This window comes from Vanacampus margaritifer, chromosome 20 (genome assembly GCF_051991255.1).
Source record: "Vanacampus margaritifer isolate UIUO_Vmar chromosome 20, RoL_Vmar_1.0, whole genome shotgun sequence".
Lineage (NCBI taxonomy): Eukaryota > Metazoa > Chordata > Actinopteri > Syngnathiformes > Syngnathidae > Vanacampus > Vanacampus margaritifer.
In genome coordinates, this window is record NC_135451.1 from 10099107 (window position 1) to 10123770 (window position 24664).

A 24664-nucleotide genomic window follows, 5' to 3' on the forward strand; every position below is an offset into this window, starting at 1 on the left:
CACACACACACACACACACGCAGGTTTGCCTCTGTGTATTATGAGGACATTTTTTCCAAACCTGTTTAATTGTGTATTACGGGGACACCCCTTTCCGCTAATGCCAGAGAGATGGGACTTGCACCCCAAAAAATTTTTGGGGGTCGTCCAGGGAAATTTCACTTCAAAACTTGAAAAAACTCAACGCACAAAAAAAAGAAAAACCTGAAAAAACAGTAATTATGAGGACATAGATAATGAGCTAAATAAGCCACGCCCATGGCAAAAATGGTAATTATGAGGACCAACTCACATTACAAGGACAAAGTTTACACAACACACAGCAACCATGTCACTGAAGTGACTTGAAAGTTCTGGCATTCTGACGTTACACAAACTGAAATGACATTGATGTGTAATGACTTACCTGATATAAGGTCGCATTGTTGTGCATAACAATACTGTGAAATGCAAAGTCATACCTGATCCTTGAGCACCATGTTACAACTTTAGGACAGACTGAAACTGGTATGTTAATAAAACATGCTTCTTATGTGAACAGGTTATCTGGGTCAAGCACATCTTTGTAATGGATAAGTTAGACATGAAACCAGATGCAAAAGAGTCAGTGAACATTGAACATTTTATTCTTTAAAACATGACTACCTCTCATCTTAAAGATGAGCAGTTTTCTAATAGCTCATTACTGGAATACCTTCGGATTTCAGAATTTCTGAAACAGGTTCAATGTAGGAAGTGTCCGAAGTACTGTGAGAATCTGGAACATATTCCTCTGCTGATGAATCCTCACTTGAACTGGATACATCAGCAACCTAATTTTTTAAACAAAAACAATTATTACATACATACAGACATACATATACATATTGTCACTGTCCTGTGAAAAACACATCCACCATATTTTCCAGACTATAAAGCGCACCGTGATACAAGCCGTGCCGCCAAGAAGGATTGCTACCGGAGAGCAGCCCGCGACCTAAAAATGGAAACGTGTTTTTCACAGGACACCAATGATATCCATATATACAGTAGACGCACACATACATGTGCATATATACAGCGGCTCTAAAATTGACACCTGCCGGATGCGGGTTAAAGTTCCTTTTGGCGGGTGGTCATAAATATTTACTAGCTTTACTTCGCTGTTACTTAGTGATGTTACACTCGAAGTAGAAGCTTGAGACAAGTGTCGAGCGCTCCCGCCATTGATGGGCTAATGTGCTAAAGTTCATTTACCAAAGATAGGTGGTCTTCATCATCAAGCAGTTTTGCCTTTTTTTTTTTTTTTGCAATCAACGGGATATGTGCCAGATGCTGGAGCAAACTAGAAAAGCATTTAGAACCTAAAGTTTGTGCATATACTAAAGATTATTATAAATCTAGTCACCACATTTATTCGAAAGATGAGATGAAGCATTTAACAAGAGGGATAGTTAATATGCTTAATCTATGGCATTGCCCCTAAAACGGGTCTTGTGTGATACAGTCCTTCAGTTACAGTAGACGTTTTCTATTTTACCGAGTCAGACAGTCGTTAAGATTGAGACAATTGCTCAACATTTAGCTGCTTGCAACTAAAGACAGCGGTATAAACATGGGTCATAATTTATCCTCTTGACTAAATTATATTCATTCAATGAAAATGCCTGCACTATTAATCCTGGTTGCGTGAAACAAAGATCCATTGCAGATACAAATAACACACAAGATAAAATACCCATCATGCCAGTCCATTCTAGTGCAGCGAAAGGTCCAAAACATAAAGCACATTTATCCAAGCTTGATACAAGTGAATAAACTACCTGATGTTTACACTCCTGTTTTAAAAAAAAATAATAATAAATTATAGCGAGTTCACCTCTAAAATCCACCATAAATAAATTAATGGGAAAAAAAGATCACTACAGTGCATAATCTAAATCACCAAACTGCCAACAAATCTTAAATTTGAGATATTTTTAATGTTGACTTGTAGAAATTTTAGTCCCATACAAGCGTATTGTTGGATACAGTATTTTTAACGTCTTGGCAATACACATTGCATAAACAATTGTTGTGATTATATTTGTTAGTTATATAGTTTAGCCCTAGCATCTACTCTACACTCTTCACTCCTAACGTCTTGCTTCTGAAAACTGATTTCAACATCAATATTCAAAAATAAATCTCGTCACCTGGTCAACTTTGTCTGTGACAGCTATGTCTTCAGCTATGTCTTCAGGTTGTGCGTCAGTTCAAACCTGGTACACATGAAGAGAAAAATACATATAAAATTCAATTCTTACTAACACACAAGACTGTACCTGTGCATGTACACAGTTACAGTACATACAGAACAATGAATAGGTTAAAGTATTGTGAATGCAAACTCATTTTATTTGCCATTACAAAAATAAATAAATAAATCCTTCTGCACTACAGGTTTGTGTAAATTGGTGACGTCTATTTTTCACAATGAAACAAAAACAAGAAAATACACAGTCCTCAGAGAATCCATACCTGACCAGAGTATGAATTGTGAGGACTGTATGTGTAACTCCAAGCCCTGAAAACTTATTTTACACTCACAGTGTATAAATACAATGTCCTCAGTGTGTCAGTTATTCACAACTACGACATTGTGAGGACTATGTATCTGCGAGGGCTGCTCAGTATTGACAAAACATGCGACATGGGTGTTTTATACAATGATGGAGATTATTTAAGCATTTAACACATACCTAAAAAAAAAAGATCTATCTATATACATATATATACACATACATATAGATATATATACTGTATACATAGCGAGACGGACAGACAGACATAGCGAGATGGACAGAGCGAGACAGATAGATATAGAAAATAAAGATAGAGATAAAGATAAAGAGATCTTTATAATCCAAAGAAAGAAATGCATGTTAATGCGGAAAAATAAGCATGCTCATTGTGATCTAATCTTATCCTATTAAGTTATTTTTTGTTAGTAATGCCCCTCGATACGGTTCTCTCGTATGGCGATGCGCAATTCAGGTAGTCTCTGATTGGTCAAAGTCAGACTAAAGTATACAATACAATATTCATTTGTTGCATGTCTTTGCAATACAAATATTGCATGAGCCATTCGTGCGACAAGATATTTTTTTATATATTGTGCCAACGTCTTGCTTCTGAAAAATGTATTTCAACATCAACATTCAAAAACAAATCTAGTCACCTGGTCAACTTGGTCTGTGACAGCTATGTCTTCAGGTTGTGCGTCAGTTGAAACCTGGTACACAAAGAGAAAAATACATATAAAATTAAATTCTTAGTAACACGACTGTACCTGTGCATTTACACAGTTACAGTACATAAAGAACAATGAATAGGTTAAAGTATTGTGAATGCAAACACATTTTATTTGCCATTACAAAAATAAATAATCCGTCAGCACTAGTGGTTTGTGTAAATTGGTGACGTCTATTTTTCACAATGAAACAATTAATAGAAAATACTCAGTCCTCAGAGTGTCCATACCTGACCAGAGTATGAATTGTGAGGACTGTATCTGTAACTCCAAACCCCTGAAAACTTATTTTACATTCGCAGTGTATAAATACACTGTCCTCAGAGTGTCAGTTATTCACAACTACGACATTGTGAGGACTGTGTATCTGCGAGGGCTACACAGTATTGACATGCGACATGGGTGTTTTATACTGTGATGGAGATTAAACATTTAACACGGACCTAAAAAAAAAGATCTATACATATACTGAATACATACATACTCTATATATACAGTATATATATATATATATATACAGTATACATACAGTATATATATATATATATACACAAATATACATATATATATATAGAGATAGAGAGACAATATATAGATATAGATAGATATATAGACATAAAGATAAAGATAGAGAGATCTTTATAATCCAAAGAAAGAAATACACGTTAATGCGGAAAAATAATCATGCTTATTGTGATCTAGTCTTATACATATAAGTTCGTTTTTTTTAGTAATGCCCCTCGATACGGTTCTCTTGTATGGTGATGCGCAATTAAGGTAGTCTCTGATTGGTCAAAGTCAGACTAAAGTATACAATACAATATTCATTTGTTGCATGTCTTTGCAACAGACATATTGCATGAGCCATTCGTGCGACAAGATATTTTTTGTATATATTGTGCAACGTCTTGCTTCTGAAAAACGTATTTCAACATCAACATTCAAAAAGAAATCTAGTCACCTGGTCAACTTGGTCTGTGACAGCTATGTCTTCAGGTTGTGCGTCAGTTGAAACCTGGTACACAAAGAGAAAAATACATATAAAATTAAATTCTTAGTAACACGACTGTACCTGTGCATTTACACAGTTACAGTACATACAGATTAATGAATAGGTTAAAGTAATGTGAATGCAAACTCATTTTATTTGCCATTACAAAAATAAATAAATAAATCTGTCTGCACTACAGGTTTGTGTAAATTGGTGACGTCTATTTTTCACAATGACACAAAAATAAGAAAATACACAGTCCTCAGAGTGTCCATACCTGACCAGAGTATGAATTGTGAGGACTGTATGTGTAACTCCAAGCCCTCAAAACGTATTTTAAACTCACAGTGTATAAATACACTGTCCTCAGAGTGTCAGTTATTCACAACTACGACATTGTGAGGACTGTGTATCTTGCGAGGGCTGCACAGTATTGACAAAACATGCGACATGGGTGTTTTATACAGTGATGGAGATTATTGTGACATTAAACATGGACCGAATATATATATCTTCATAATCTAATTAAAGAAATACACGTACGTGCGGAAAAATAATCATGCTCATTTTGATCTAGTTTTATCCAAATAAGGTTTTTTTTGTTAGTAATGCTCCTCGATACAATTCTCTTGTATGGCGATGCGCAATTAAGGTTGTCTCTGATTGGTCAAAATCAGACTCAAGTAGGGCCTGGCAATAAATCAAATTAATTGAATAAATTAAATTCAAATTGAATCGTTGAAAATTTGCTAAATCGTGAAATGTATTTTGTCTTCTGGATTATTAAAAACTGTTATAATGTTCTGTTACATCCAGATGTTATTGTGAGTTGTAATTTTGCACAAGTGGTGGCAGAATGCTGGATGGTTGGTTTAAAAGACTTTTTATTAAATTTTTTGGCCATATCGCTTAGCCTCAGACTAAAGTATACAAACAATCCAATATCCATTTGTTGCACGTCTTTGCAATGCACATATTGCATGAGCCATTCGTGCGCCAAGATATTTTCCACATATTGTGCAGCCCTAGTATCTCCACCCTCCACTAATGTCTTGCTTCTGAAAACTGATTTCAACAACATTCAAAAAGAAATCTAGTCACCTGGTCAACTTTGGCGCAGTCTGTGATAGCGGTGTCTTCATCAGGTTGTGCTTCAGTGGAAACCTGGGGTAGATGAATAGAAAAATACCAATACAATTAAATTCTTACTAAGACTAGACTGCTATACTGTAATTTCATGTAATCATGAATGTGCGACCAGTAATTCTAGTATGTCACATGTATGAAACAATATCCAAATGTCATGATAAGCAATCACGATATGATAATCAACATGATATTGTGAGGTTAGCGATACTCACGATAACTGTAAAAGTAAAATAAAAAAATAAGTCACAATATTGTAAAAAAAATGAAATAAAAACAAAAAAAATTATATTGAGAAAAGAATGTACTTTTGCTTTTGAGTTATAATTAATCTTTTATGTTTTGTCAAACCTTGCACGATTACCCCCCCCCCCCCCCAAAAAAAAAAATATATTAATATACATATAAACATACCATAGTGTTTTTCCATTGTAGTGAAATTCAAACATGAAAACCTTCTGGGCATCATGATACACTCTCAGCCTGTTTTCACGTTCCTGTTTGCTTATAACTTCTCCTCGATATTCAGTAGGAAAGACTCCCTTCTGAAAGGAGCAGGAACTGAACACTCCTCGACCTTACAAAGAAAAAGGGATACAACAGAAATATTTCATTATAACAGTAATGAAAACTAGGCCCATACTAAAGAATCTTTTACCAATACTCACCTTTGAATGAATTAATATATTTTATGGTGAAGCCATCCCTGTCTTTACCTAAGGATGAAAAATATGCTACCTCTTCTTTGGGTTTAACTTTTGCCCTCTGTGGCCTCATGACTGACATATCTCACTGAAGATAATGATCTAAAGCTATAGAAAAAAAATGAGTTTCAATCAGTTTGATAGGTAACTTGGTGCAGATGTTTTGAAGTTGACTTTCTGTGGACCATAATATCCTGTGCAGTGTGCAGTAAATGTGCCAACGAAAATAAAATACAGTGGATAGCACAGCTCTGCTAAATATTTGCATAAATTAAATGTAATGAACACTTTACAGACTTTACTGAAATATTTCTATTTAAAGAACAAATTTAAGTAAACACAAATGCAGCAATTTACCAATACTTCATTTATACTGTACTGGTAATACTAAACCATTGTATATTTTCACATCACAAACCAGCCTATCAAACCAGCCTGTTATTGCTTTCCTCTTAAAAATTTCAATTAGCATTTATCTTACTCAACAGACGGTTAGCTCTGCTATGCTAACTGAGCTAACCGTTGCTAACAAAAGCGTAGCAATTCTAAATAATTAGCTGCAACCATCATAATCAACAGATGGTTAGGTATGCTAACGTTAGCTTAGCTGCACTTACACTGGACTTGCATTATAAATCATTTTCAGCAATGTACACAAGCGACCAACATTAAAATAAACAAGTTTCTGGAGGAAAAATTCGAGCTTCAAACCTACCTCATTAGCACAGCTACACTGCCATCACCTCTCGTGAAGTAATTAGAGCCGGGGGCGGTTCTCTATCGGGGCTGCTAGATGACGTCACTTCCGTACTCCGGGCAATATAATAAATCACATTTAAATCAACAAATTGGTTCAGTGTTGGATTATGAACTTTGTTGATAAGAGTGGCTATTGTTCTATGATTTACAGTGTCAATTAAAAAAAAAATAGATCACATTTAAAATTAACCCGAAAGGCTCATATACTAAATTAATTACCACAGACGAAAACAAAGGACATTATTGCTAGAATTATAGATAATTTTGTAATCGTTTAATGTGATTTCAGTTTGTTTTTTTAAAAAGTTATTATTATTTTTTTCATTAACAAAAATGTTTTTTTGCTTTAGTAAATAAAATAACCTTGCTGCTGTCACACAGTTGCTGTCCGAGGATGTTTTGGTACTATACTTTAGTAATGGATGCATGTGTTTTTTGGCAAAATTGTGAGCGAGCCCAGTAACTTGGCTTAGAAGCAACCCTGCAAATGAATGGTCACATGATGCTTTACTGTTGGCATGAAGCAGGACTGATGGTAGCGCTCACCTTTTCTTCTCCAGACAAGCATTTTTCCGGATGCCCCAAACAGTTGGAAAGGGGGTTAATCAGAGAAAATAACTTTAACTCTTTTTTCCTTATTTTGGTCTGTGTTTATGGAATCCCTTTTTCACTGGTCACACCAGGCCATCCTCCAAAAGTCTTACTCCCTCACCATGGGTGTAGATGGACTCATACCTGCTTACTGCCATTCCTGAGCAAGCTCTACACTGGTGGTGATGTCCTTATCCCCGCAGCTGAATCAACTTTGGGAGATAGTCCTGGCTTTTGCTGGATTTTCTTGGGTGCCCTGAAGCCTTCTTCACTTAAAGTTTGTAAGGTCACTAAAGGAAATTACTTTAATTTTCATGGCAAATAGGGACTTTGCAATTCATCTAATCACTATAACATTCTGGAGTACATGTACATGCAAATTGCCATCATAAAAAAACAATAATAAGTCAGCACTGCAGATTCTTAGAAAATCAATGTCATTCTCAAAACATTTGGCCACTGGTGTACAGAAAGATGTTATACTGTAAAGGCAGGGTGGGATGTTAAATGATGAATTAATGTACGGCACTGACAGTTTCTCTGTCTCTGCTGTTAACCATTGTACATTTTTAAATAAACAACCACTGAAAGAATTAAATACTGAAATATATAATTAAATATCATAGGGTATTTCATTATTTAATTATTTACTTAGGAATTGGTGGCTGCAAAAAAAAAAAAAAAAAAAGGTTCTGTGTCTACAGACAAACATTCACAATACACAGCATTTTGAGAAAAAACTGAATTATGGAGACGTGCGTAATTGTGGGGACAGGTGATGGTCAGCCAATCAAATGCTGTGAAATATACACTGGTGTGAATTATTCATGAAGTGGTGCATTACAAGGACCTTCCTACAGGGGGCGCCATCAAATACACAAAAATACACAAATTCACGTAATTATGCTTTACAAGGACATTGGCTAAAACTTTGGATTTAAGCCTTCTACAGCCCTAGAAGCACTTCTGCATTGAAATAATTATGAGGACATGGGCTGTGTCCTCATAATTCAAAATGTCCTTGCAGCACGGCATGTATTCAGGTGAAATGTCCTCATAATACACAAAGGCAAACACACGCACACACACACACACACACACACACACACACACACACACACACACACCTCCTCCTCCTCCTCCTCCTCCCCACGACCTGCTTTGGTCCTCCCACACACACACACACACACACACACACACACGAGTAAACATGCACACAACACACGTGATAATTTCACCTCTCTCCTGCGTCCTTGTTCAGTGCGTGCGTGCGTGCGTTCTAAGTAATCCCATTGTCCATTCATCCTCCTCCTCGGCGGCGACCCCCCTTCCCCCCAAAAAAAAAAAATCATGTATCATCTCAAAAGCTGAGACCTCATTGGCTGCTGGAGGTCATTAAAATATCTCTTTGCGCTGCTTTAAATGGTTACCTTTGTCGCTAAATATAGCAATTTCCAAAGCCACTTTTTTTTTTGGGGGGGGGGGGGGGGCAAAAGCGATTTGTGACTTTCTGGTAGACAAAAAAAAAAAAAAAGTTCATTTGTAGTTCTAAACATATTTAGGGGTTAATATAACGTTAGTAGAATATGAGTTAAAGAGCAAAATACAACTTTTTTTTTTTTTTAAATCAATATCAGAAGGCGGACTTCTTTTTTATTTTTTTTATTGAAACTTTGCTTTTAACATTCACAGCATTAGGACATGAAACAACAGTTCAAAGTTTGAATCTTTGCTTATTAACATTCACAATAATTAGAAAAATCAAAAAACTCGATATAAAACCGAAAACCCAAAATTAAACAATAAAGGTAAGGAAAAATAACAAGGCATAAAAAAAAATTAAGGTCAACTAAAGAAAATTCACAAAGGATTTTCAATGTATATGTACTTTTCTTGTTTCTTGTCAAAGAAGTCGTCCATTTTGCCACTTGCTGGCAAGTGAAAATGACATCACAGTTGCTCAGATCTCAGGTAACAACCAATCACAGCTCGGCTTCAGTAAACAGGTGAGCTGTGATTGGTCATTGCCTGAGCCCTGAGCAACTGTGATGTCATCTTCAGTCGACAGCAAGTGACAAAATGGCCGCACCACTAGCAGTAAGGTCACATATAACATATTGTCAATAAAGTTTACAGTTACCCTTTAAGATGTGCCATTTATACGGTGATGATTTTCGTTTTTTATCAGCACGTAACTGTTACGAGCTAATTCATGAAAACGCAACATTTACTTATTTTCCTGAAATGTTGCTCTTCAAATTTGGATTCACTCCACTTTGAGCACGGTTCAAGTCATACGTTGAAATGTAAACTTAAATCACCTGAGCACTTAATCACGGTTGAACACGCTAACCGTGTCAATCTTAGCCTAGCGTAGCATTTAGCATGGCTTCTCAGTCTTTTCTCATCCCTTTGTGAGAACGACTTTGCCGTAAATGTAGCGCATTCGCTACCACGTAGCACACACACTAGTAGTGAGTCGATGCTATTGCTAGCTAGCCGACGTGAGCTTTTTAGGCCCGTTTCGGCTGTTCTTCTTCTACCTCCTTTTGGCGGTCGTCTCGACGTTTGATTCTCAGTTTTGCTGTTATTCAACGTGCTCAAATGTGTCGCAAAATGCTAATTTTGACCTGTAAACTATTACATTTTGAGCCTTGGGTCTTTTAACTGAAAGTGAGTATGGCGTTCAAATATTGGTGACTAATAAGTCAAACATCGGTTTGATTACACAACGAGAGTTCAGGCAGTTGGGCCCGTCCGTCCCCGAGGACGGGAAGCGTGTGGACCAACAGGAGATGAGACAAGTCATGCGGCAAACATCCAGATGTGATTCAAGCTTCGGAGTCCGTCGGCGGATCGAGCGGTTTATAGTGCGCTCGGGTTCGGGTCACCTATTTTATTCATCTGAACATGTCCAGTCGCTGCGCTTGACATTTGACTCCTCCCACGCGGTTGACGTTGCCCCCTCTCTTACATCTTTATGTTATTAAATGTAGTTAAACGCATTTACAAGGCTATTTTAGAAAAATAAATAATGCGCATGATAAATTGTTGATGGGAAGGCGGCATTTGTTTCGCCACCGTCTTATCTGTCTCCTCTCAAGACAAACTCCTCAGTGGGTTGCAAATCAAAACAAATATTTCCAAAGCACATCAAGTTGGCAGTGTGTTTTCCTGCCTCAGGTGTTTCTTCCCCCTCATCTTGGACAACTTTGTTTATTTGACAAATAATCAGGTTTTCAGTGGCGCACAACATGGCAGAAAAAAAAAGTCTTAAAATCTGAAATGAAGTCATCATCGACTGATGCCAAAATCAACTCGTCGCACTTCTGCCGCTGACAGCTTTGACTGCGGCGTGTGGTAGAACATTTGTACTGCTTGTTTTTATTTGTCAAAGTGAACGCCCCCCCCCCAGGGTCGGACTGGAATACGCCTCAAAAGCCGCACAAAAAAACAGGCTTCACCTCAGTGGGCAGCTAATGAGCTGGTGTCAAACGTAAGGCCCGGGGGCCGGATCTGTGCAGCGGCGTCATCTAATGAGGCCTGTGAAAACAAATCATGTCATGTTTCTTGCTCAAATGTGGTATGAAATTGCTAACTGTTTCAACGTTTAATAACTTGAGGCATCAGTCTTTTTTTGGTTTGTTTTCACAGCCCGTGTCGGAAGTAGAAGTCGTACGCTTCGAATCATTGATTAAAATAAAGGACTTGCTTAAATTTAGTGAGGACTCAACTTGATTTTTGCCATAGCAACTTCGGAACTTGTTTGGAATATGAAGGTAAAGATTTATGACAATGTGACATAATGAGTCTCATGCCTGGCCACGCCGGCTAATTCTATATGATTAAATTCAACTTTCCATAATAAGGCTGAACAATTAATTGAATTCAAATCAACATTGCGATGTAGTAGAATAAAATGTTCATATCACAAAGGCTGAAATTATTTTTATTTTTTTCCGTTTGGTTGGTAGGCTTTATTTTATATATGTTCCCACCAGTTGGGGGGAAAAAGAACAAAAAAAAATACTTTTTTTTTTTTTTTAAAGAGAGACTTAAAAAAAAAAAAACTCTAAGAAGCCCCATTCCTCCACGGAGGAAAAAAAGTTTTTTTTTTTTTTTAATACTGGAGGAAATGATCTTTATAAAACTAACAAAAATAATCCAATGGTGGGGAGGAGAAAAAAATAATAAATCACTGGCGGAAATGGGCTTCTTTCTGATGGCAAAAAATAAATAAATATATATATATTTTTTTTAAATCATTTTTAACTGCCGCATTTCCACCAGTGGGATAACGATTTTATTTATCTATTTATTTTTACTGGTGGAAAAAGGTCTTCACTAAATTAAAACTAAAGACAAATAAACATGAATAAATGAATAAATTCCAATGGGCTTACAAAAAAAAGACAAAAACAATAACTACCTGTTTAAAAAAAACAATATCAACAGTTATTTAGTTGCCCAGGTAATGTCAATAAAGCCTCCTAAAACAAATGGGAAAAAAGGCACTCATTAAACATAAATAAATAAAATAACACCAAACAATCCACCATTAGATTATCATCCAAAATTGTTCAGCCTTTTCAATAATATTGCAACAGTTTGACAGATTTTTCCCTCAAAATCTGCTGCCGAATCCAAACCACTTTGAGGTCAACTAGACACAAAGTACGTTACAAAGTTCAGCTTCTTTCTGCGCCTCCAACTGTGCTTTCTCAGCACATCCAATAAAAGAGAAATTAGAGTTCATTTGTGTCATTGTCGTATAACTCACCGACACTTCCATTTGTGCTTCTTATCGCAAGCGTTCAAATGAACCTAAAATGAGACTGCGGGGTCAGAAGAAATGAAGAAAAAGGGGGGGGGGGGAATTAAATAAGATGATTTTCCTAATCAGAGTAAGCAGCCATTTGCTCCTTCCTTCCCCATCTGTCCCCGTTACCTCCAGCTCTTTTTATTAACACACCATAGGGCGCCCCCCTCCCCATTAGCACCACTGACCTTTTGATCCCCCCCAGGCCGTGTGTTGGAGCTCAGAGCTGCGAGTGTTTCCTACGTGGCCGGCGGTCTGCGCCCTCGGGGCCGTGTCATGCCTTCTGCCGCCCTTCGACTGAGGGGACCAAAAAGTCAGCGTTGAATAAAAGACAGAGCGAAGGAAGGCACACTTGATTAAATAAGGTGTGATTTAGAAAGGGGGGGGTTGGAAAGAGCATAAAATTGAAAATATTATTAGTAATCCGACCCGCCTTTTACCACTCATCCAGCGCAGAGAGAACAGGTTGCAGGCCCATCTTTGCGTGCCAGATGGTTCCACATTGACAAATCAATTAGGCTCCACCTCATCATCAAGGGGACCGGGGATGGGGATGGGGGGGAGGGGGGGCTGCAAGGCAAGCCGCCCCCACCACCCCTGGGGTCTACTCGGTCAACCACTCCTCCGCCTCGCTTCGCCTTAATCGCCACCCCCATCCCACAAAGCTTAGCCTGGGCGACAGGGTGAGAGGAGGCATGGAGGAGTGGGGGGAAGGGGGGGGGGTGCAAAGAACAAAGAAACTGGCAAGACATGAATCACCTGAGTGACTTTCATGCTGATGCACCGGTGGAGAGGATAGTGGCAAAGAAAATTGTGCGTGTGCTCAAAAGATGTTTGCCAAAAAGCGCCGCTCCTGAGTGGAGGTGGTTGGCGAGGAGGTAGGTGGATGATCCGAGGGAACTTTGGATGCAAGTGAATGTATGCTCTTCACTACCCCCTAGTGGAACAACACAAGCACGACAAGGTGAAGGTTGGAAGTCTGTCAGGCGGGGGAGGCGCGCCTAACGAGGAATTCTTACATTTAAATAACGTCAAGGCAACCTCAAAGAAGAAATAAAATGTCTTCATTAGGCTCCATCTTGAAATGTTGTCGTGAATTGAGGAGTTTCATACACAAAAGTGTCAAAGTGAGTTGTGGAGCGTCGTTCAGAAAAAACGTAGAGCTTTGGTATCATCTCAGTGGCAAGAAACTAAGTTGAAGTGAATTGAGGAGCTTCATTTAGACAAAAAGTAGTGCTAGGCCGCCATCTTGGTGCAAAGCAAGTATGTCCAAGTGAGTTGAGGAGTTTCATTTAGGCAAGTTGCTTTAGTACCAACTAACTGTGTCAATGTGAATTGTGTAGCTTCATTTGGACAAATGTAGTGCTTTGGTATCATTGAAGTGCTTTGAGCACCTTGAAGGTTAAAAAAAAAGCAACAACAACAATATTTATTGCTCCTGGTGAAGAGTAACTATGTTGTAGTGAGTGAGGAGTTTGAGACAAAAGTAGTGTTTTGATGCCATCTAAGGATATCTAGTTGCCAAGGAACTGAAGAATTTCATTTAGACAAAAAAATAGTGCTTTGCCACCTTCTTGTGGCATCATGGTACAAAGGAACTATGTTTAAGTGAATTGGGACGCTTCGTTTAGACAAAAGTAGTGCTTTGGTGCCATCTTGCTGGCAAGTAACCAACAAAGTGGGACACCATCTTGGTGAAAAGTCACCTTGCTGAAATGAGTCGAGTATCATTTCGACACAGGTAGTGTTTTGATGCCATCTAAAGTTGTTATCGAGGCGCCAATGGAATACGTTGAAATTAGTTGAAGAGTTTCATTTGACAAAAGTAGTGCCTGGCTGCTATCTTTATATAAAGGAACTATAATGAAGTGAGTTTAGGAGTTTTATTTAGACCAAAAAAAAGTGCTTTACTGCCATTTTGGTACAAAAAAATTGAGTTGCGGACTTTAATTAGACAAAAGTAGTGCTTTTCCACCATCCTGTGGTATCTTGGTACAAAGGAACTATGATGACGTGAGTTGAGGCGTTTGATTTAGACAAAAGTAGTGCTTTGCTGCCACCTTGGTGCAAAGAAACTATTATGTTCGTTGTGGACTTTAATTTAGACAAAAGTAGTGCTTTGCCGCCATCTTGTGGCATCCTGGTACAAAGGAACTATGATAAGGTGAGTTGAGGCATTTCATTTAAACAAAAATAGAGGCGTTTTTAGACTTTGCTGCCATCTTGTGTCAAAAACCTTTTTAGGAAGGGCCGCAATTACTTTCAGGTCCCCATCTATCACTGTAGTTTGAACAACATTTGAGCAAGTCTTGTTCCCCCTTTCATACTTTGGATTGAGCACAAAAACGACTGATACGGAAGTTTCACTGTATTTTTCATCCATGTATTTTTTCATGTCATCCCGCAAACGCTCCAAATGGAGGCCCCGAGGGAGCGGAAGGTGGGAGGCAGGTTTACGGCAGGGGGAGGGGAGGGGTGACGGCGAGAGCTGTGTGGGTGCCCTCCTGGCTCGACTCGATCCCCGCGTCCCTTTTTTTTATTATTATTTTTTTTTTACTCATGCAGTCTGGGGGCAGCAACAAGCGAGAAGGCGAAAGCCGCCGCCGCCGAGACCCCTGGGGAGAGATTAGCTCTGACAGCACAACAAAGAAGAAGGATGCCAGCGGCCCTCCGGCTTCTTCCGCAAATTCAAATGTAATGTATGGCTTGAAGCGCGCTAAGGAGGATCAACATAATATACGATCGACCCACTTTGCGGTGCGCTCCGTTGGCAGTGATGTAAAAGCGATTTATGCCCATAAAAGTGTGCCGGCTAATTAAGTAAGATGTTGGCACGGGAGCAAATCCAATGAGCTTATTTGAGCGCTGGCGAAGCAGGCGAGTCCGCCCTCTCAAAAAGGTTTACCTGCAGCGGGGAAAGGGAAAACTTTGTTTGATTTCACATTGCAACTCTCCTCCGAAGACGGCCGTGTCTCATTGGTGTCTTGAGCCTTTAATTCAATTTTGATGTGATTTGTTTGGGGGCCAAATCCTTCTCCCCAGCCCGATTGGGGTGGTCTGTGTTGTAATTATGCTCGGGCCTTTTCCTCCAATCAGACGGCGGTGGTAAAGATGTCCTAATTAGAGCCTTGGTAGGGGGGGTGGCACCTGAGGGGCATGCACCGTTATCATTTTTAAGCTAACGGTGCTAATGAGACAAAAAGGTGGGGAGCCATAGTGAGAAACTACAACAGGGCAGGCAACACAGACTGACACTGGCCCATAGAGACAAAATAATTGCAATGACAACATGTTAGGAGCAGAAACCCCCCCCCCCCCCCCCCCCACACACACACACACACACACACACACACACTTACTTCCTAGCTAATGCTAGCTAGTAGCTAATAGTGGTACTGATATTCCTTCCTAGCTAGTGCTAGCTGGTAGCTAATAGTGGTACTGATATTACTTCCTAGCTATTGCTAGTTGGTAGCTAATAGTGGTACTGATATTCCTTCCTAGCTAGTGCTAGCTGGTAGCTAATAGTGGTACTGATATTACTTCCTAGCTATTGCTAGTTGGTAGCTAATAGTGGTACTGATATTGTTTCAGTATATCAACGATAGAACTGGAAGTCCTGTAAACATAGCAATGACACGTCGACCTTCAAAAATACCCCTAAATGGGGCCAACTACCAGTAGGCTTGTTTCAAGTGTGCCTTGATCCTCCATCTTTAAAAGGCTACTTGACTCATTTAGCCATTTTCAGCAAGTTAATATTTTGTCTTCATTATTTTTTCATGTACAACACCTTTAGAAACACATTTTGCCACTTGCTGTCGACTGAAAATGACATCACGTGTGCTCAGGTAACAACCAATCATGGCTAAGTTTGTGATGTCACTTGAGCACCTGTGATGTCATTTCCAGTCGTCACAGATGTGGCAAATCCAGGTCCATAAAGTAAAAACCCTGCCACAGTTTAACTTTAACCCCTTGTGCTAGCTAGCTAGCTGCCTAGCAAGTAAACAAGCACTAAGGGGAGATAGCTAGCAGAGGTGGCAAATCCAGGTCCAGAAAGTAAAAACCCTGCGCTAGCTAGCTAGCTCCCTAGCAGGTAAATGAGCACCCGGGGAGCTAGCTAGCTAGAATGTGGGAGCGAAAGCCAAAATGTGGCAGGTTTTTTACTTTCTGGACTTGGATTTGCCAGCTTTGAGAGCTAGCACCTGGCGCTAACGCCAAACTGGCAAGTTTTTTTTTACTTACTGGACCTGGATATGCCACCTCTGCCAGTTGACAACAAATATCAAAATGTGTTTTTTTAATTAAAGGTGCTAATTGCACATGAAGCTATCTAATTAATTGTAGGCAAAATATTGACTTCTTACTGCTGAAAATGACTAAATAGTCAAGTATCTCTTAAATCTTATATTTCTCTGTTAATCTTTTCGCTTGTAGCGGTCTCTGCCCGTAACTTTACTGGCCACAAGTACGGCTTATCGTCGCTATTTTTCATGTTTTCTTTTCAAGCGGGAACCAGCCACTGCTGAATGTTTGATGAGCCGCAACTGAACGTCTGCCAAAAGCCGCATTTACGTGTCCAAACCACAGGTGCCTTCCGATCAGCGCCGTTGCTCTTGAAAGTCCTCCTCAATCCCCCTTCCCGACCCCAAATTTCAGGTCTGGCTGTGTTTTGACTGGCCGGCCCGCCTCAGAATCAACAAACGTGTCGGAGGTTGGCGGGCGGCGCTGGATCCCGTGCCGCCGTTCCAACTGCAAAAAGGAGGGCCCTCACAATTTCCAAATGAGAAAACAATTAGATCATTTCTATAATTCATGGGCGCGACCGCAGCCCGGGCGCGCGGAGGCTAAGAGCGTTTGAAGTGCTCCATATGGTTTCCCGGCCCGATCCTGGCGCTGGCTCGGCCCGCTCGGCGGAGGCTGAGGTGCGGGCAGGTAATGTGAACATGCCATTATGGGGCATGAAAGATTAATGGCGGCCCCGTCCCTCCTGCCTTATTTGCAGGTGGGCTCTCGCCAAAGTGGCCGCGTGAAGAGACAAAATGGTCGGGAGGCTTTAACCGCTCAGCGATTAAGAGCTCGATACCTTTCGCCGCTACCTTTTAAAGCATGAGTCAGAGGCTGCTGCGGCTTACCTCGAAGAGGGGAAGGTGCTTGATTGAAAAAGATTTCAAAGTGCAAGAACGCCATCAGATGTATTGCAAAAGTATGTACAGGTAGGGAAACTAACACTATCAATCAATGGAGTACATTTTAATGATGAAGAATATCAACGCTGAAGACTTTTTTTATCACCTTTTGGGAATGGATGCCAAAATGAAAGTTTTGCATTGTGCGAGACGTTTTTTGAGTTTTTCGGTGATTGATTTTTTTTATTTTAATTTTTATGTTAGAGTTTTGCTGTGGTGTGAGAGGGTGTGAATTTTTGGGGAATTTTTTGGGGGAAGGGGGGTATGTGTGCGAGTTTCTGGGTGTGCCTGAAAGTGTTTTTGGTGAGCGTGACAATTTTGTGGGAGTTTTTTTTTTTTGTTGTTTAAGTTTTTATGAGGTTTTTTTTATTTATTTTTGTATGTGTGTATGTGTGAGTGAGTTTTTTTTTGTGGTTGTGGGGGTTTTCCATTTCATGTAAAAGTTTTTTTTTTGGATGAGTTTTCTTTAGGCTGAGCAAGAGATTTTTTTAGGTCAGTATGGAGACTTTCATGCAAGGTTTTTTGTGTGAGTGAAGTTTTTGCGCCATGTGTATGTAATGTGCTTTAGCTAAGTTTTGAGTTTTTAAGATGAGTAGTTTTTTTTGAGAGGTTTCCTAGTGAGTGTGAGAGGTTTTGTTGAAATGCAAGTTTTGTGATTAGTCTGCTTTTTTTTTTGTGAACAGGAGAAATTTTGTGTTTGATTTTTTGCTACCCGAGTAGAGTTTAGTGTGAGCTTCTGTTTTTGTGTGAAAGGTTTTTAAAATGTTAGATTTTGATGTTATTTTTGGCTGACAAAGTACCTCATATAAAACCAAACAAGCATTCACACAGACTGATGGGTATACAGAATTTAGACTAGAGTCTTCTATGATCCAAACATGGCCATTTTGGAAAAGTGGGATGAAGCCAGGCAAGCAAAGAACAGCTAATGTTTAATTACCGATTCTTGTATGCTGTAAGTCAGTTTGAGGGTCACATGTCAAGGACCCCGTCAGCAACTTATTGACTGGAGTGCCGCCATGTTTCTTCCCAATGTCTTCGTCAGGCTCGAGCGCACGGCAAACCACCGTACAGTCTGCGTTGCTGCACGCATGCCGGCGCATGTAAGTATTCCAAATGTCAGGCGGGCTCCTCGTTGTTATTAATGAGCTTCAGGCGGCAGGAGTGGATCATTTTCCATGGAAATCCAATGCATTTTAAATAGCAGTGGATCAACATTCCAGGACAGGATTTACATAAGGTAATTGCTGGTGCTGAGAGTACCTCTTCGCCGCCAGTGGATTTCTTTCCCTTTCTTACCTTCACTAATGCAATCAAGCCCATTAAGTAGGCAATAAATACAAAGCTAGACTGTATCAGCGCTCCGTGACGGATAATGCTTCCGCTTCATGCTATCTATTTATTTATCCGAGACAGTTATGGCTGCTTTTTAAAAGGAGAAGGGCCGTACCTTTTCTTGCACTTCACTTGCTTCCTTGTGATGTGTATTGTTCTTCTTCCTCATGTTGCTTCAGTAGACATTTTCTGATAGTCAAACAAGAGAATGGTGATTCTTCTTTCTATGACTATAAACATCAAACTAAACAGATAAGTCATGTTTTTTTTTGTTTTTGTTTTTAAAGCTCCACGTGTGTTTAAGTAGCAACTGTTTGAAGGTTTATATGACTAACATCCATTGATGCTAATTTCTATTAGCCCTGTTTATGATCTGCCGCGCTGTGTTAGCATTAAGCTAGCTGACTTAGTTGAATATTCTGGTGTTTAAATATACAATTGTTTTACTCTTTTGTTTTAGGTGTCAGTTTTATAGCAATTTTTAACTGGGAGTGACCGAAATCTTCTTTAAAAAGTGAGTTTTAATCAGCTTTACATTATAGCATGTAGCAGGCTAAGCTAACTTTTCATATACTGCGTACAAACAATGAAAATCTACATTAGCTTGAAGACAGTTTATTTTATAATTTACTTTGGCTATTTATTAAACACAATAAGCAAGGTGGACATTCTTCAATGCACCACGCAGAGCCAATACAAATGGAGCGCAAAGTGACGCTTTTCTCCAAGGGCCTAAAAGCAAGCAGCTTTGCTCAGCACTCCAAAGCTGCTGCCTCTTAATCAAAGCTGGCATACTGGCAATTACCTAATTAGACATCAATTAATCCGCAACCTTCAGGTCGGCAGCCACGAATGACCTGTGGAGGAATGACAAAAAAATGCTAGCATGGAGATTAATGAAAGCAGCGTGGCAGAGGTTGCCATACATTTCAGAAATATCAAGAAATATACTAAAGTGCTTTCCATAATTAACAGGTAGGAAAATAATTGATTGCGACAAGAAAGCTTAATCCCTCCGCTCAATAACCAAGATATTAGTGTTGAGTAGATTAATTCAATTATGTAATTAAGGGAGAGAGGGAGCTGAAGCTTTAGAGTTGATTGAAGTCGAACGGCAGACTCACCTTTGTGTCTTTTACATTTATGGTCTCCATCCACCATCCACGCCAAGCTTTTATCCCAGAGACAGGAAATGCACGGGAGAATACTCATTTCATTTTTCTTTTCTTTCTTTTTTTTATTAGACAGAGCAATTTCACAAACAGCAGTTAACCTGAAAAAAATACATTCAAATGTGCAGCTGATCACACGTAAACACTGCAGGAACAGAAAGAGCTGTCTTTTGTTTTTTTTCCTTCTCTTTTTCACAATCTGCATTTCAACATCTTTTAACAAATATACAAACTGGAAAATCAACGATACACCAAACCTCAGCCACCAGAACACTTTGTAACAACTAGCTTGCGTCAGAGTCGATGCGCTCTGTAAAGGTTTTGAAAGGCTTTCACCCGCCCACTGCCATACGTCAGACCATGAAACGCCGTCTCGTCCCCTTGTTTTGTCACTAGCTTAGCGGCGGTTCTTCACCACACAACGTTGCGCTGTGGCTGAAAAGCGACCGCAGGACCTGGGAAATGCATCCTGCCGCGCCACAGGACTAACTGAACTCGCACGTTCGAGTTCAAAACAGACCGCGGAGCCTTGCACCCAAGCACGGCGACGCGACATGTTTCTGTACAAAGTGGCAAGACGAAAAGATGCTTGTGTGCAGGTTTTGATTTGATTGACTCCCATCGACGAACACTGTTGAGTTAACACTTAAAGGGTGAGGGTTGGGGGGTGGGGGGGACATGGGGCACAATGTGAAACACTGCTCCAGTTCTTCCAAGTGCAAAAAAACAGAAACAACAATAACAAAACAAAAAAAAAAAACATCGTCCCATTTACACAACACTGATTATGGCATTAACTGGCGTCACGAACAAAGCGCCACAACAAGAGAGACCGACAACAGTTCAGGCAACATCACCAGGTTTGCGTTTGCCTTTAACGCCACCGGAGCAGCTTCCTACAACGCTCCCCTACACAAGGAGGTTTTATAGGATTCAGTGACTGCGGCACCAATAAAGAAATTAAAAAAAAAAAAAAAAAAAGACCTGAATACTCAAATCAAAAGAGGTCATCTGTAAGGTTGTCATCCCTCTGCAAAGAAACGGCAGCTGGAAAAGTGAAATAAAATCATCTCCGTAAAACTGGTAAGTGCAATAAACTTGTCATGCTTATGTAAACGGTCATGTCAACGAGGAGATGGACTTCTCAGCTGCCAGTTCAATCAAAAACAACAACAACAACAAAAAAAGGCAAAAAGTTTGGAGCCCTTTTCCTGTCTACCTGCCGAAGATGCTTTCGTACTCTAGCAGTATGAGCTCGACTATCTGGTTCTGGTAGACCATGTGGACCGCGATGTTGCCCGTCTCCGTCTCGGGCCGGAGGAGCGTGGGTCCGAAAACGATGGCCACGCCCTGGGTGGTCATGCGGTTGGCTTCGCCGTGGTCTATCACCCTGCGTGGGAAGGGAAGGAGACGGGTTGAGGGTTTGGTTTTAGCGGCGAACGATTCCCTGCTTCGGGGCTTCATCTACAAAAACAAGATTACAAGCACTCCTACGGTCTCAGCACCGAGCGTGAAGACGAGCCTCGGAACACCGCCGGCGCTCCGGGCGAGAGCGGCGCAATAATAGTGGTTTTTAAATAGAAGCTACATCCTTCCGTGCAAGATGCACAAAACAATAACATATTTATGGAGGAGAGAAAATAAGATCAAATCCGCCCGCTTGATAGAACGGAGTCCTCCATACACTGAATGTCACGCTGTAAATTTCGCCACTTCATAGGTACTAAATTACAGCAAATGCGGTGCCATATAAATGCAAATGTGAAAGCGAGGCAAATGTCACTGAGAACATATGATGCCACTGCTGGTGGGTAGGAAAATAAATAAATAAATGTTTATGTGCAACCTCTTATACACTGCAGAGAAGCTAATCAGATAACCTATTGGTAACTTGAAACATACTTACAACTAACTTAAGTCATTTTAATCAGTGGAGTGCTTTTTCCCCCCCCTCACAGTCAAGCTGAGATTAGCTTCAGTCAAACAATTAATGATGCAAATTGAGCTCCAAATTCTTGGAAAATGCTACTGAAATAAAGGAGAGGATTAAAAAAAAAAAAAATTCACATTGAACGACAAAAGCCAGTTGAGCATTTATTTTTTGAAGTTGGACCGAGAAGGCCGAGCCAATGAATTGTCTTTTTTTTTCTTTCTAATTCTAATGAACATCAACATGGAATTACAGTATAGCGTTTTGATAAAAAAAAAATCTTCATATATTTTAAGTGTTGACCTTTTAAGTAATTTTTAAATCAACTGTTACCCAACAGTGCTCTGACTTTTACGTGGATATCTCATTGTGTTGTATTTACTGATTAAAGTCATTTTTAAAACAAGAGAGAAAGCAATGCGAAAAGGTTACAAACTAAGAACAAGAAAGGTAAAAATTATCATTTTGTGTCCATCTCACCTGAGCAGATGGTTGAAGAGGACTTGCATTGTATCGTGGTTAGGTTTTGGCAACTTCTTAATCAAGTCTTTGATTGTGTTGACTTTCTGCTTGTACTCAGAACATTCTGAAGCAAAGAGACAGGCAAGCTGGTCAGGGAATTGACATGCGTATAGCACCACCTTGTGGCTACATTGGAGAGAAGTCATTTCAGGTGGAATCAAATAGTGGGGTTCAGATTTTAAAGTCACTCACTAATTGCATTAACAAAGTCATCGAAGGATCCGTATGTGAATAGAGGTTCTGAAAGTTCCCGGAAGAACATCTTAAGTGCTCCTGTCGTGACGTGGATGTCCTCCCACTTGCTGTCATCTAGTTCTACCTTCTCATCTGATGGCGCGAAGGAAACAAGGTCATACAGAAGATGCGTGAAATAACCACATATCTAGTACTGTGAAGTCATGTTAATGAATAAAATAATTTTATATGATACCATTTTGCAATATATTCAAAATCTAAAATGGACTGGACACGAAACAAGCAGACTGAAATGAAGTAATTGCGCCATCTGCTGGTTGCTGTCAGCACAACACTATATAGTATCAATTACTTTAACCATACTGTATGATTGGACGTAAGATAACATCATTGAGAATAATGTAATGATGATCAAACCAATAAAAATGACTATGCTAAATAAATCTTAAATACTATAGGCACATAAATAATGCAAAAAAAAAAAAAGTATCTATGACATTTCAAGAAAAATGATGGTGATCCTGGTCAAGTGTAGGTGTACAATGAGGTGCATTATTTTAGTGTAGTTTTAAGAGCGATTTTGTCCTACCGTGGTTCACAGCAAAGCGGAGCTTCTGTATCACTGCCAGGTTCCCGCTCACTCGATACAAGCCATCAGTACTGAGACCTACAGGACAAGGCAAGTGACAAAGACATGGTGGACAGACACAAAGCTTTGTGAGTGCAAAGGCGGAGGGGGGGGGGAAAAAAGAACCTGAAAAAAAGATGATAAAACTCCATTTATTGGCGATTTATCTGCGTCTCAAACTCATTTAAGAGCTCATGCTATTGGCTGTTGATTTGAAATAAACATCTTGTCATTTAATTCATGGTATAATCATACATCAAATTGCATTCATTTATTCTAGAGAGTCCATTCTATTTATTTATTTTAGCATTTCTCTTGCTTTCAAGTCATATTTTGTTCTTGATCCAATCAGATTTTGACCTTTACGTGTTGCCATATCAATTGAATCTGCCCTGGGCCTTCACAATCGGTAGTGCAGGCCAATGTAACAAACTATAAATGGGACTGCCTCTTTAATTGACCAATCTGAATGCAAATGAGCTATCATAGGTCCAGTGTGGGGGGGGGGGGCCCTCAATGTCAAAATCTTTTTGTAGCCAAACTTGGACAAAGGACAATGAACAGATTGTGTCTGTAGCAATCTGCACACATGAATACATGTAATAATCAGCATCACTGGTGAGAATGATGCTTTTTTTTTTATTCAATCATACCTGTGTTCTCCACGTGGTCAATACACATTTTCACAAATTTGGGCACAGATGTGTTCTCCTGCTGGCACAGGCTGTTCAGACTGCAGCCAAAAACCTGATCTGAGGAACAGACAGAAAACGGACATTTGTAAACTAAACTCCTATGTTCAAATGGGACGTGTTTTTGAAAAAAAAGGTGATCTCATTAGAATCGGACGTTTTTCCTACGGCGCTCTAGTCCGGCTACCTTTGATGTAGCCTTTGTCTCTGACCGCCTGGTAAGTAGGTCGACGTATCAAAAACTTCTTGAGCTTCAGTCGAGTTTTTTTCTGGTCTGACGAGTCCATACTGAAAGAGGTCTTCATCACAACTGAAAGAAGACGTGTGTGTGTTGTGAGTGCATATTTTAAGATGACAACAACAAACGATAATTCGCGGTTGGCCTCACCTTTGTTCTTCTTCGACTCTCGATGATCTTTCTCTTTGTCCTGTTTCTCAGCTCCGGGAGATTCGGGCATGTCCTCTTCGATGGCCTCATCCGATTCCCATGCCTTGGGTACGAGCCAAGTGTTTACCATTAGATGCAATCAGACTGGTTTCAGAAATTCACCAAAGTCGACTTACATGTGTGTTAATGGCTTCGGTCAGGGCCCGGTACCAGTCCTTGATGACATTGTCAATGTCGGACTGGATCAGCAGTTCTGTCCCCTGACGCGTCTTCAGCTGAGGAATTTATTTATTATTTATTTATTTATTTCGCTTTTGGGTGAAATTTCA

At 39.7% G+C, this 24664-nt stretch overlaps 1 protein-coding gene and 1 long non-coding RNA gene across 9 annotated transcripts in view; both read right to left on the reverse strand.

The window, feature by feature from the left end:
• Nucleotides 1-8543, reverse strand: LOC144040596 (uncharacterized). The gene is made up of 7 exons (XR_013289774.1): nucleotides 6077-8543; nucleotides 5823-5985; nucleotides 5364-5426; nucleotides 4233-4286; nucleotides 3200-3253; nucleotides 2175-2240; nucleotides 1-812 (listed from the first exon to the last, which is right to left on the reverse strand). It is a non-coding gene; the product is annotated as an uncharacterized LOC144040596 (long non-coding RNA).
• Nucleotides 8544-19819: 11276 nt separating this feature from the next.
• LOC144040594 (rho GTPase-activating protein 12-like) overlaps nucleotides 19820-24664 on the reverse strand; it is a 42933-nt gene continuing 38088 nt past the window's right edge. For 2 of the 8 annotated variants that reach the window (XM_077554919.1, XM_077554920.1), the window contains 8 exons: nucleotides 24512-24610; nucleotides 24336-24438; nucleotides 24135-24257; nucleotides 23909-24007; nucleotides 23217-23294; nucleotides 22625-22759; nucleotides 22391-22496; nucleotides 19821-21370 (listed from right to left, as the gene is read on the reverse strand). In XM_077554919.1, the coding sequence (XP_077411045.1) occupies nucleotides 21196-21370; nucleotides 22391-22496; nucleotides 22625-22759; nucleotides 23217-23294; nucleotides 23909-24007; nucleotides 24135-24257; nucleotides 24336-24438; nucleotides 24512-24610 (918 nt within the window). In that variant the 3' untranslated portion in view covers nucleotides 19821-21195. Of the gene's footprint in view, nucleotides 21371-22390; nucleotides 22497-22624; nucleotides 22760-23216; nucleotides 23295-23908; nucleotides 24008-24134; nucleotides 24258-24335; nucleotides 24439-24511; nucleotides 24611-24664 lie in introns of all 8 variants that reach the window. The other 6 variants (XM_077554922.1, XM_077554924.1, XM_077554926.1 and 3 more) reach the window with 4 other exon arrangements.